The sequence below is a fragment of the Telmatherina bonti genome (genome assembly GCF_933228915.1).
Source record: "Telmatherina bonti genome assembly, chromosome: 17".
Lineage (NCBI taxonomy): Eukaryota > Metazoa > Chordata > Actinopteri > Atheriniformes > Telmatherinidae > Telmatherina > Telmatherina bonti.
The window spans coordinates 15,093,963-15,107,548 of NC_136615.1; the positions used below are offsets into that span (position 1 = coordinate 15,093,963).

Here is a 13,586-nt window from a genome sequence, read left to right on the forward strand (position 1 = left end):
AACTCCACTATAATCCATAGTGGAGATGACAGGAAACTTCAAACATCATCAATATATAATAGAATTTCTACAAAAAAAACAAAAAAAACCAGCACCAATAGACACTCTTTGTTGTCTGTAAATTCAAGGACCTCTCTGTAACCAGCAGGCTACTCCGCCTGTTTAGACAACTCATGGAGTCTGTCCTCCTCTAATTATCCTCCGTTGCTCCATCTGCTGCTTCACCGGGCTGACAGTCTCCAACAGCCACAGACGTGCTAATTCTAACATCACTGCTCTTTCAACTCTCAGTGACATCAAAGTTGATGCAGTCATGCAAAGCAAAGCTCTCTTTCAGCAAATGACCCTGAACACCTCCTTTAGCTATGCGCCACTCTGCTTCAGTCCAGCTGAAGGTGCAGATCCCAGAACCCAGGGCCTAATCTTCAAACAGTACTTTTTAGATCAGTCTGTATTTGAGATTCACGTGGTTTAATTTAACTATTACATGTATGTTAAGTCTGTGAACAGTCTCATACACCTATGCTGGCACAGGCTACTCTGCAGTTAAAGTTTTAATAATTTACATATTAAAAAAGACATAGATTTATTAAAGTAGATACACTGTGGTGTAAACCAATTTATCTCATATAATATATATCTATTGTAAGTATATGTATATCTATATATACCATTATGACTACATTATTGGTATCTCAGGTTTGTGCTTTCTGGATCTCTTTGTTTAATGCTAATACAGGTGCGTATGCCGGATTCTTATTTTGCTTGTTGCTTATTTTTTCTAGAACATGAACATACAAATGATATTCATTTTAACTGAAAATAAAAATACTTTGTTGTAAATGGATGATTTTTAAAACCCTCTTCACATGCATAACATCATTAGCTTTGTAAGCTGCATCAGTCTGTCATTCAGACATGAGATCACTTTTACGTAAAGGTTCTTCACAGCTTGATGCAGATGTGACAGCAAGAGACAGACTCACAGTGTGTGGACTGCAGTTAATGTGATGTATAGTACAAGTCCTTACAGAATCCTGTTTTCCTGCAGAATTATAACATATAGATGAGTAATGGTTAAAAGAAAACTGACTGCATAATCCAAGTTTGTTTGTTTGTTTTCTTTACATTCCACATTTACCACATTTCATTAAAATAAAAGGACTAGAATGTCTTTTTAAAGAGTAAGTCAGACACAGCCACAGCACCAGACATGTTGGATCAGTTTCCTCCAACCTTCCTCCAAACTTGTTATGCTAGTGCTGCTCTGTTGTTTAACTCAGTCTAGTTAGAACATGGTCAGTGAGAATTCTGACAACTGGCGCGCATTGTTTTAGTATGTATACTCTTACCTAGTCCAGCGAGTTAAATCCCTGTAATATCAGTCCGTTACGGGGCGTCACCACGCAATGTGTTAATCAACTAATTCAGATCAGCGGGCTTTTGACAGGCGAATGAGAGAAACACGATGTAGCTTCACAGCGGTTGTTTTAGCTTTAAAAGTACATCGAGCCCAACATAAAAAAGTTCCTATACTTTAGCATATTTAGCAAGTGTTGTAAAAAAACAAAATAAAAAAATTGTTTTAAACTGTTTACTGTGTGGGACCATGGTAGCCAATTGAACTATGCACTTCGCGGAGGAAGACCATGATGCGTTGTGTCCAGGTGTTCCTCCACAACATGAGGAAGGTTAAAGGGGCTCTGTTATGCCATTTCTAGTTTTCTGAGGTTTCTACAGTGGTATCGTGTTGAATACCCATCAGACATATGAGCGGCCTCGTTTTCTTATCACCTCCACGCATGTTTGAGTTTTCCAGCACTCCCAAGGTTTGGTTTCCATGGCAATGAAAACAATTGGTTGAAGAGAGTTTTTTCTACTTCAAAATTTTAGTGAGGGGGAGGGACTCAGTGATTGGTCAGAAGAAAGCCACACCCACCTTCACTGCTCAGTGTAACTACTTCTAGCAGTTGACCAATCAGGTGGGCAGACCCGCAGACAGGACATAAGCGGAGCTTTCTCTGTTTGCTTGTTTCTGACAGATCTGAGAGGATAAATATAAAATGAATGAAGGGGTTTGTTAAAAATGCTTGATTATTTCTTGCCCTTCTGGACTCGCATGTTAAAATAAATTAGATTGAAACGTGCATGATATCACCACTTTAAGGTTCCTCCCTTAACCTTCCATTTGACTGAGTCATTAAAACACAAAGAGAAAAGAAAAAGGGAAAAAAAGATAAATTAATGTGTCTATGAGATAAATACTTATGAAATTTCATTATGAAATGAAAATTTTCAGAAGTTGCTTAATAAATTGGTCATAGAATTAAAAAGTTACTATTTATTTCTTTTAGCTCATTTACTTTACGTTTAATATATGTATCCTTTCAGGTCTCATTAAACTCATTTGCATATTAATTTAGTCTTTTGAAAACATTGAGTACAATAGGATCACACAAAGCATGACACTCTAGCGTGTATACATGAGTATCAGCATGCTAGCATCACTAAGTCAGCTCTCAATAAAGATTCATAAGATCTTAACTACTTTTATAGATCAATGAAATTGTCAGAAGATTAGCATGCACTCATATCTGCCCACACACATGCAGAAAGAAGTGAAATATGTGTGTGTGTTGTCAATAGTTGCTCAGTAACGACTGAAAACTTGACTTCACATTCAAATCTGTTATCTTGTATGACAGATTATTATGTCCCATTATGCATCAGTGCAGCTGGACGGGCTGTCCATTAAGCTCATGCTCTAAAATCAGTGTGGGTAAATGTGCTCTTTCCATGAAACTGTGTTTGAAGGATTTTTTCATTTTCTGGAAATTGGCTCTGAAAGTGTAAAAGTAGAATCATAAGAGAGATATTAAAACACTCAATTCATTTTTGTGTTAATGTGAATCTGATAGACAATGAGGAAAGAAGATAAAATAAGCGAACGGAGCAGATAATATAGCTTGAGATGTCTCAGCCTTCCAGTCATGTAGGTTAGACTTTGTCTCTCAATGTCTGCTGTGCGGAGTAGTTTTTACTACCTACTGTATTGCCTCGGGTGACAACAGCCAGAAACGATAATGGGGTCGATGTAAGAAAAAAGAAGAGGAAAAAAAAGAAAAAAGACTCAACCAGGAGAGAAAGTAAGCAGAACTATGTGATGCACGCCATCCACGCTGGTGTTTCGCCCTTTAATATGCATGCACAGCACTTATACATGTAAATCCAGAGAGGCCTAAAAACAGTGGAGGGGCTTAACCTTCGATGGCTATGGATCTGCTTCAGTTTCAGAGGGCCATTGTCCATGTGTCTCTATTATCCTGCTGGTCACGGTTCCCAGACTCTGCCCCCGCTCATAAGAAGAGATATCTGTAGAATAATTCCACCTGTCTGTTCCTATCTCCTTCTCCCTCCTTCTCCACCCTTCTTCGTCCTTTTCTCTCAGCCTGACCTTTCTGCTTTCCTTTCCTGCTGACCTTGGTGTCCTGTCAGCTCTTCCCCTTCTCCCCATCTCCCCACCTCGCACTACTAGCTGCACTCTACCAGTGTCCTCCCCCCCCCCCCCCCCCCCCCCCCCCTCCCCCCAACCCAACCCCCCCATGCCCTGTGGTTACACCCCCTGGATCACTTAGCTCCCCTCTTCCCTCCTCTCCCTGTCTCCTTCTTCGCTCTCTGCAGCTGTACATACTCTGCTTTTTAATTAGACAGACTCACATAGCTCCACCTCCCTCTGCCTCTTATACTCTCCATCCAACACTCCTTCCCCCCTCACTCCCTCCCTCTTGCTTACAAGGATACAGGGGCTTGCATGGCGACAGGGAGAGGAGGTCATGATGGAGAGATGCAGAGAGAAAGCAGGAGAGAGAAAAAAGGAACAAGGCAGGGAGAACTGAGAGGAGCATCTGAGAGGATAACTGCTTGTTTGCTCACTCTTGTCTTCTTGCTCCCCCTCCTGTCCTTTCACTTCCACTCACAGCACAAACGCACAGACAACTAGGTAGGCACAGCGAAGCACCAAGCTGTGAGGGATGGAGAAAAAGGTTCCCACGTGAAAGGCATTTCTCTATGGGAGAAGAGGAGGGTGGAATAGAGGAAGACCCAACCAGAGGAGAGGAGGGGAGAAAAGAGTTGAGGAGGAGAGGAGCAGATGGACTCAGGAAAGAGAACGATGTGAAGCTCTCTCGGGCAGCAGTGACAGAAAAGGTGGGGATAAAAGCAAACACGAGGGATGGAAGACGGGGAGGAAGCAACGTGAAGGAATAGCAGAGAAGAGGAGCGAGCGCTTGTGGGAGAAAGAGACAGCGCAGAGGGCAACAGGAAGAGAGAGATGTGGTATGTGTGACTCACTTCTGTGTCCTGATGGAAGATAGTACAGCAATCTCCCCAGCAGCCTTCTCTCAGCATCACCATAGAGCTAGTGAAGTGAGAAAAAAAACAGAGATGAGGACAGATTTAAAAGCAACACATATTCGTCTGGTGCAGAACTGTACTTATTTTGTTTGGTCTTTCTGCATTCCTCTGTGTACTAAGAAAGGCAGCATTTAGTGTGTCCTTCCATATGTGTATGCACGAGCATGCTTTCATTTTGTTGATGTGCATGGCAGGTAAGAGTATGTGCACTTACTTATACCGAGAGTGGGGGTGTGTTCAAGTGCTCGCAGTGCACCTTTGCTTGGCTGTGTGTGTGAAATCTTGTGGAAACGGAATGAGCGTGCGTGTGTGTTTGGATGCTTGGATTTGCTTTACTGCAGGTGTGGGAGTTATTTCTGAGTATGTGCAGGTTTATGAGAAGCTTTAAAGAGTGAGGAGCTTAGATTGCTCTTTCAGTGATGTAGCTTTGCAGATTCAAACATCGTGCTTTCAATGCATATTTGTCATGATCTGGAATGTGTATGTGTGGTAGGTGTATACGGAAAGTTTGAGAAGGAGGAGGTACTGATGGAGGGAATTCCATTTGTGTGACTCTATGTGTGTGCATCCAAAAAAAACTCAAACGGCCACACAAGCATATCATTTTTGCCGACACTTCTTAGAAAATGTAGAATATGTGTGCAATCATCAATGCAAATAAACCATTTTAACATGCTTCAATGTTATATTCTCATAGTTTTGCTTATTTATTGTGTGCACATCAGTTCACGTCTCTCAGTCGCTCATACATATGACCTAAATATAGATGCACAAGCCCCATCCCATGCATGCACACTCACATTCACATGGATGCCTTCACCACAACCAGGTGCACATTTGCACACACATGCCATTGCTTTGTGAAGGAGCAGTGATAACAAGTCTTTCCTCTTCTTCACTCACTCCCTCTGCTCTACACTGCTGTATCTTTCTTTTCATCTTATCTCATCAGCATATATTTTAAAGGGTCAGCTATCTCCATAGTCAGCACACATTGCTTATAAATCTGTCGTCTGTCTCCACTTAATTTTCTCTCTTTGCCCAATAGCAGTTAAAATACCCATCTCTTATTTTCCTACTTCCATTGACTTCCTCCACATTCTAATATGCTGTCAGTGTGTCTTTTCAGAGAGCTGACAGCAACTTGGCTTCATAGGTAACCCACTGTGATGTACTCTTGGGACATTGGTGAGGATAGGGATGTTACTGCACAACAGTCCAGCAGAGAGTATAGCCCCCAGGGGGTGGGCTGTGATGTTCATAAAGCATCTTACTGTGCAGTGGACATGTCAGCCTGACCACCTGTTCTGTATTGCTGCTATGAATGTAGAGATCTGGGGAACATTTAACTTGTCTGAAATGTCTGGCAGTGAGGGAAAAATACAAATACAAAACCAAAAGACTAACCAGATACCGAAACAAGATGGCAAAGCTGAAAAATGAGCTTAAGAAAGAAAATAAATTTGCTCACAGTTGCTTGTGTGTGATTATCAGAATCCACTGGCTTACATTTAGGGATTTCACATTAGGTGGAGGATTTTGGCTGAAAGAGGACTGATGGAACAAATGGCTTCTGGCAATCACACTCCAGAAGTTAAGAGGATCCCTTGAAGGAATCTAAAACAAATGTGATGACCATGATGTCCTTATCAGTCACATGAGAGCTCATTATTGTTGATGCCAATTTTCAAGGCATAAGAATTTAAGCAAACTGCATAAAATAATTTAAATTACATGTGATGAGATAAGATCTCATAAAATGATAAATGACTTTTAAAGGGATAACAGAGGCTAAATCATATTGAGGACAGTATTTTCATGTCAGGTAATTTTGAATGTTAAGTAGAAATTTAGAGTGACAGCACTCGCATGCAACAGAGTTTCCAGGTGTGGACGGATGAACTTCTCTATCCACCTTTTAGACCTGGACAGTTATGTGAAAGGGTTAAACATGAGTATCATCAGCGATGGACTAGCCACCTGTCCAGAGTGTCCCCTGCCTCTCACCTGCTAATTGCTAGAATAGGCTCCAGCTTCCCTGCGACCCTGAATTGGACTAAGCGGTGTAGAAAATGAATGAATGAATTGTGTCAGGCCAGATGTGATTCTACTAAAAACTGACGTGCCAAATTAACCATGGCCTAAACTTAGCATGAACTTTTTTATTCCACTTGGGGGCAGCAGAAGCAAGTTGCCAAAAGGAAAATGACATATGACTTTCTAGAAGATAGCTAACCGGGCAATAAAAATAGCTTTTTTTCTTGGGAACACATAAAACTCTGAAATACAACATAAACACTGAAAAGTGTTATGTTGTACACTGATACATTTACATTTAGACTGTCACACAGGAAATAGGCTCTATTATAAAGCAAATTAAATTACAAGTGGGGCAATGTAATGTAAAATATACCAGCCAGCAGTTTGAATTTTTTCAAGAAATCTCATTTTCTGTAAAAAAAAAAAAAAAAAAAAAAAAAAAAATCATATAGATATTTTGATCAAAAAAAGGGGACCTGATTGTAAGTCCCTCATTTTGTTAAACTGATGCAATCACACTGCAGCCATATTTTCTCAGCTGATGATGTATCTGTCATGGCGCAGGATGTCACAGAAATCCACCAAATGGAGCACAAGTCTGTGATGTTGTCTGTGAACATGTGAACAGGATTCACAGAACTAACCAAATAGCTTATCTTGCTGGACAAACATGAACAAACAAGTAAAATTAACATGTGAAAAATGTGAACGTACAGCCTTTCTCTGTTTCTCTGTAAAATTTGTTGGTCATTTAAAGTAAAGATGTGGAAATTTATTGGTGTAACATACTGACAGAAAACTGACCAAGCAACTGATTCCATTATTGTTTTACATGGACTTTGCTGTAAAAATTGTGAGTTGAGCACTGTGAAAGCTCGAGTTGTTAATGGTTTAACTGGTAAAACAAAAGAAAAGTTATTCTTTAAACAGAAATTATCTTTATACATTAAATGTTGTAATAAAGGTTTAATGATATCATGATACATTTGTCTAAACAATTTTGAGCTCAGCCAAGTCTTACGTTACTTTAAAACCAAGTAAAAATCTAATAAAAATCAAGAATTCTAAGTCTAGAAAAAAAGGAGGAATTGGAATAAGAATGCATTGTTATTTTTGTCCCAAGATGACAAAGCTGTGGCATAACTATTGCATGAAATGTGGACATCGTGCAGCTGTATGTCTAGACACCACAATGTATTCCAGCTTGGGATGTTCTCTATGCACATGATCAAAACCAAAGAAACAGTCTCGGGAATTATATTTTGGTCCCTTTCCAGATTCATAACCAAATGGACATACTTGTCCATTTGGTTATGAATCTGGAAAAAAAAGGCGAGAACATTTTTAATCATTTTCAACATAGAAACCCGCATTAAATGTGAAATTATGACTCATCAAACCTGCTGCATCTGACTGCTGTTTCTTTTTTTAACCAGATGTGACAGTTTTATCTCAAGAAACAAAAGGAGGAAAAAAAATTAAAAAGAGTGAATAAGATTACCATTTTTTCCTTCATGCATTCTCACAGCTACATTGTTGCAGTAACAACTTAGGATGTTTCCTGAAACAAGAGATAAGTGAGGCTTTCAGTGTCAGAAGACTTTATGTGGTCATTTCTGTGAGCAGATCTGTGGAACCAGCTGGAATCTAGAAGTCAGATGATTTGACCATTTTGACAGAACTTTATTTCGATTGGGGGGAAAAAAGTTTCTTCAACGAGAATATGACACTTTGACAACAACTGGTCTGGTGAAAAATGCTTGGCTGTGGCTGTAATATAACAAGCTATTAAAGTGTTTGATAGGTCGAACTGCACTGTGTTGACTCAAGTTAATAACGGATGGAATTAATCTAGATTTGTTGGTTTGTATAATTTGATTTTGTTGTTAAGTATATGATCAGACTTCAGATTTAATCTGTTAGATGCAGCTACATCGATCACCGTTTCCCACTTTGTGTATTAGTAGTGAGGACACCATACTTTCCAAAACTAATGAATACGTTTAGTTGCCTTGGTTGAAAAATACATTCCCTTGTCTCTAATAAGAATTTTATGCATGCATCTGTAGAATTTTCAGCAATGTTCACTTCCAGCATTGCTTGTGTATGCGTATGTATCTGTTTAAAGAGGAATTTTCATGCACATGGTTTTTTAAGAGCCTACATGTGCACTTTTTAATGTGCTTGCTGGTTTTATTGTATCAAATGAAATGAAACACTCCCCATGTGAGACATTTTGTGCAGCGCAGCAATGCTTACCTAACAAAGTAGGCATATTCAGGCAACTCCCAAGGAGCTGTTCTTGAATTGGAGATCTCTTTAGACAAGAAAGAACAAACACCACAGAGGCTCATGCACGTTGCATCTGCTTTAAGACCTGACTGCGTTGTAAATTCCTCTGACAAAGCGCAGGTAGAACTCTTACCCTCCTTGTGCTCACAGGGCCAATAGCTGATCATATAGCTTTTCTTAGTTCCTCTCCACTTCTTCCTTAAATGCCCTGACACACTGATGCTCCTGATTTACCACTTCACTGAACCCTAACCATGACATTTCCTTTGCTGCCGAGGTCGTTCCTCTCGCTTTTGTACCCTGTCCCCAACTTCTGCTGGTCCATCTCCCTCCGCCCCCTCTCTCTTTTACTTATTCAGATTCTTACCCCTCTCAGTGTGTTATGTGTCTCATAGCATCTCTAAATATAACCAAACATGTCTACCTCCTCTCCTCCCTCTTCCTCTCTCTGCCTCCTCCTCATCTCAGTCCTGTCTGACAAATTTAGGCATGCCTAGACAATCCCATCTGACGTGACTTTACATAACAATTCAATCCACAACACCTTCCACCTCCTCAGCACTGTTGAGACCTGAAGGTGTGTTATTGTCATGAATCCAATTCTCAACATCCCTTTAGAACTCAGGTTTAGAATATTATTACATCTGCGCAACCAGAGGCTTCAGTTCTTGTATTTTGAATGCATGAGATAGGTTTCTCTAAGTCAGTGTGGCTTAGAACGGGAGGATCAAATGTGACCTTAGAATTACCATCACACATTCACAAGCATAAAGCCACACACACTGGGAAGAAGATAGAAGCCTACATTAACAGTAAAGCCTTCTCAGAGACGTAGGCAGGAAGCAAGGAAGCTAGAGTAAATCTTAAATAATAACCACAAAGAGTTATGACCCCTACTAGCATTATGCAGTTGCACACCTTTGTCCTCTTGCCTGGTGATTTATCTCTTGTCTGCCAATAAAGCTCAACATGGAAATGTCACATGTGGTAAAGGGCTGGCCTCAGCCCCTGGAGTGAGCCCATGCAGCATTAAGAAGGTCTAGATTCATTAAACTGTCGGTGTAAATTTTGATCTGAGGGTAGTTTGCAGACCAAGAGAGGAACTGTGGAGAAGTAGCAACAGGAGAGATTGCATCAGATCCAGTGATGGTGGAGGTAGAAAAAGGAAGATATGAATGACGGAGGGGTGAAATGGGCAACACAAGTCCAGATGGAAGGAAGATAAAAAAGAAGGCACGCTCATGGTGACACCCCAAAGAATGAGTGAGGGTAATGGTCCTACAGCGTGTGGATGAAAATCAGGAAAATCTGTCAGTTTGAAGGTTGAAAGTAGAGTGCTTTCTGTGAGAGATGGTTAGGAAGACTGACGACCGGAATGAAATGGGATATTAATGGAAAAAACAGGAGGAGTGGAAGCATGGTTTTATCCAGGGAGAGCCGAGAAAAAAAAAATCACCATCAACTCGACAGTGTTGCTCAAAACAGGTCAATATTAAGCTAAAGATAAATCTTTATGTTTTATTTAGCCTGTGTAGTGCGGGATTCAGTTCTTCCAGCCTGAGAAAATGTGTGCCATTACCCAGAGTGATTTGGCCTTTTATGTAATTCATAGTTAAGGAACTTGTTGGTATACACAGCAGCGATAAGAAAGCAAAATGAGAAGGAATTCTGTGCCTTGTTTCTTAATCCATTATCGTTGATATTTCCCCTAAAGACTCTGTCTGCTGTGACTGTAATCATAATTAATCCTAATAACCCTGTTTTTAAAGAGGTTGACGGAAGGGTGCGGTTGTGACAAAGATCCTCCTCCTGAGAGCTGCAGAAAGAAGGAGCAATAGCGGGGAAAACAGTGGACATGAATAAAAGTGGCAGCCCCTCGGGTATCTCTCTCCCTAAATAACCTGGGAGTTGTGAAGGAGTCACTAATTACCCCTCCCACAGAAGATAAGAGTACAGCCAGTCAAACTTGCACCTAGAATTAGCACACAGGCCTGTCAGTGTCAAGGGCTATCACTGGGAGATAACAAGGAACAGATCCATAGATTGTGTAAGGCAAATGACAGCATCATGCCAGTCTGCCGGCAGCACAGAAAGGAAGTGGAAATGATATATACATATCAAAGGCAAACCGTAGAATCAGAGTGACGAGAACATACTACTAACCACAGCATGGAGGACAGACTGTCACAAAGTGACCAGATGAATCAGAGAGGATGTCACCATGGCAGATCATCAAGGACTGATAACAGGGCCTCGGACTGTTAAAACAATGGAGTTAAAGATAAATGTGTAAGACACGCACAAAAGGGGAATATGATCATTCTCACACTGTGTTTTTATAAGTTGAAATAACACTGAATTCTGATGCTGCTTCTACAGTAACAACAACTAATAAGAGAGAAGAAAATCAAACAGACATAAAATATAAGTACCCCCTTCAGCCATGTGAATAAGCCTTAATTACAATCTCTTTTCACTTGTTTTGAGTGTATATTTCCACACTGCTTTTCTTTGCCACCTCCAGCCCTTCACCCCTTTTCCTAACTGACATATTATTTTCCTTGTTTGTGTTGGCCCTGTACTTGTGCATTGAAAAAAAAAGATGCCTATCTTATATCTGCCTCTTTATGCTGGAGAACAAGGCAACACATTTCAATGGAAATGCTATAATATAGAACAATTACAGTCTCTTACTCCTTTTCTTTCTGTGTTTTTCCCATTCTTTAGGAGCTCATACCATCTTCAGCTATGAGAGAATGACTCACAGACAGAGGAGCTGACAAAACATAGAAAGAGAAAGTGATTAAATCAAAACGGAAAGAGGAGGCTAAAAGAAAAGTTCCATATAATACGCCATTATGGAGGAGCGGTCAAGCCTATCCCATAATTTGGCTATTCGATCTCCTGAGGGCTGAGGGGACAACATAGGTGGGAAAGGACGTCCTGCCAAGTAGATGGGCCACAAAATGGACAGAATTCTTTCTCCACCTGTCTTCTTATTTGCATTTAACATCTCTGGCCTCAATATGTGTTCATCGCCATGGAAGCTTGAAGAATAAAATGTGCACAACTCCATATGAAATAAAACAGTATGGACACCAACATCTAAAAGAACATTTGATGCTACATATATTTATTTTTATACAAGTAAGGTAAAGGTCCGCAATTTCTGCAGAGATTATCATTAGTAATAGTGATTGATACACTTTTTTACTTTCTGTGATTGATATTGTTTCACCTTGATCTGTGGATGTAGTTGTCCATCTTTTTTGGAGGACAAATCTTATTTGCAAAGGAAAGTGTACAAAGAAGCTGAGCAGCAAAACACAATCCTATAAAGGGACTAGTATAACTTAAATCTGCTCTGTGATAAGCCTGTAATTCAGTCAGTCAACTGTACATATCACTCATTGTTGTAATGAACAGATATTCATAGAAAGATTATTTTCCTTGTTGAGACACAATCAAAACAAGTCTTTCAGAACTGCAAACTAGCCTGCAAAGCCTGTGGATGTTGGGGAAAAAGGAAGGGAGGCTGGAGAAATGGTGAGCAAAGAGCCCAACCACTTGCTTACAGGCCAAAACACCGGCAAGAGCACCTTGGCAGACAAGCTGCCCGGGACAATGACTGTGCGCTCTGTGTTGCTCAACAGAGACTCACCAGATATTGAGAGTCGTCTCAAGCGACGCCGTAACCGCACCCACCAGGTTCGCTTTAAAGACCTTGAGGATGGCAGCAGTAGCAGTGGTAACAGTGGAACGGGTGAAAATAATGGTCATCAAAAACCTGCCACAGACTGTGGTAGCCCCCATCCACTTCGAAAACACAGCAGCAGGACCCCCAAGCCATGGACTGATAGACTGCACCCAGATGGTCTACCTGGCCAAACCTCTGTTGTGGGGGCTGTGCGAGGGGACATGGCCAGTACCATAGAGAAGGTTGCTGCTTTTTTAGCCAGAGCACCTCCTCATCCACTGACACCTGGTCCTACACGTAGATGCTGGGCACCACCACTAACTAACTCCTTAACTTTGCCAATGACACGACGGCCAAGTACGAGCACCAGCACAGGCATCCAGACATCTCCATGCCTCAAAAAACACCAGTCTCTTTCTTCCACTCATACACGTAGCCATGGCGTTGGGGACTCAGTTGGTGTTGATGGGGACGATGAACATGACTCTCAAGATGAGTATCTTACACATAACCATATGTTGCTGCCTGGGTCCAAGGATCAGAGCAAACCTCCAGCCACTGGGGATAGACCTGTGGTGGAACGAAGGTCTAAAGTATCAAGGACAGATAGTAAGTCACCTGTTACTGTAAAAAACTCAAGACACAGCTGCCCTCCTTCTGTCCTTCAGAGCACCGAGCTGTGTTACTGCTCCTCTGTAGCCTCCAGAGATGGTCCTAAGCGCCAGGGAAGCAGCACTCCATCACTGGTCAGGAGGAGAAAGCGACTAAACAGGACAACAAGCGATCCTGGAAAGGAAGTACACTACTGCACCACTCCCACACAAACTGAAAGTCCCTGTCCATCCCCTCCGCCTTCAAACACTAAGCTCTGTACCACTCAAGTCCAAACTGAGAGTCCCTCTCCACCTCCAAATTCAAAGTACTGCACTGCCCAAAGTCAAACTGAGAATCAAAATGAAGTTTCACCTTTGAGTGATGAACAATGCACAACTCAAAATCAAACCACCAGTTCTGGCCCAACCCTACCTCCAAGTACTGAGCAGTGCACCACTCAAATACAAACAGACTCTCCCTGTCACACTTTTCCAAGTCACGAACTGTGTACTCCACCAACACAAACTTGTAGCTCTTTTGCTTCTCCACA

General features: G+C 41.2%; 1 protein-coding gene across 1 annotated transcript in view; it reads left to right on the forward strand.

Moving 5' to 3' along the window:
• Positions 1-12,288: 12,288 nt before the first annotated feature.
• LOC306768620 (proprotein convertase subtilisin/kexin type 5-like) overlaps positions 12,289-13,586 on the forward strand; it is a gene marked incomplete at both ends in the record, with an annotated part of 78,898 nt that continues 77,600 nt past the window's right edge. Inside the window, 2 exons of the mRNA XM_079257028.1 lie at positions 12,289-12,684; positions 13,111-13,188. Of these exons, the coding sequence (XP_079113154.1) occupies positions 12,289-12,684; positions 13,111-13,188 (474 nt within the window). The remainder of the gene's footprint in view (positions 12,685-13,110; positions 13,189-13,586) is intronic.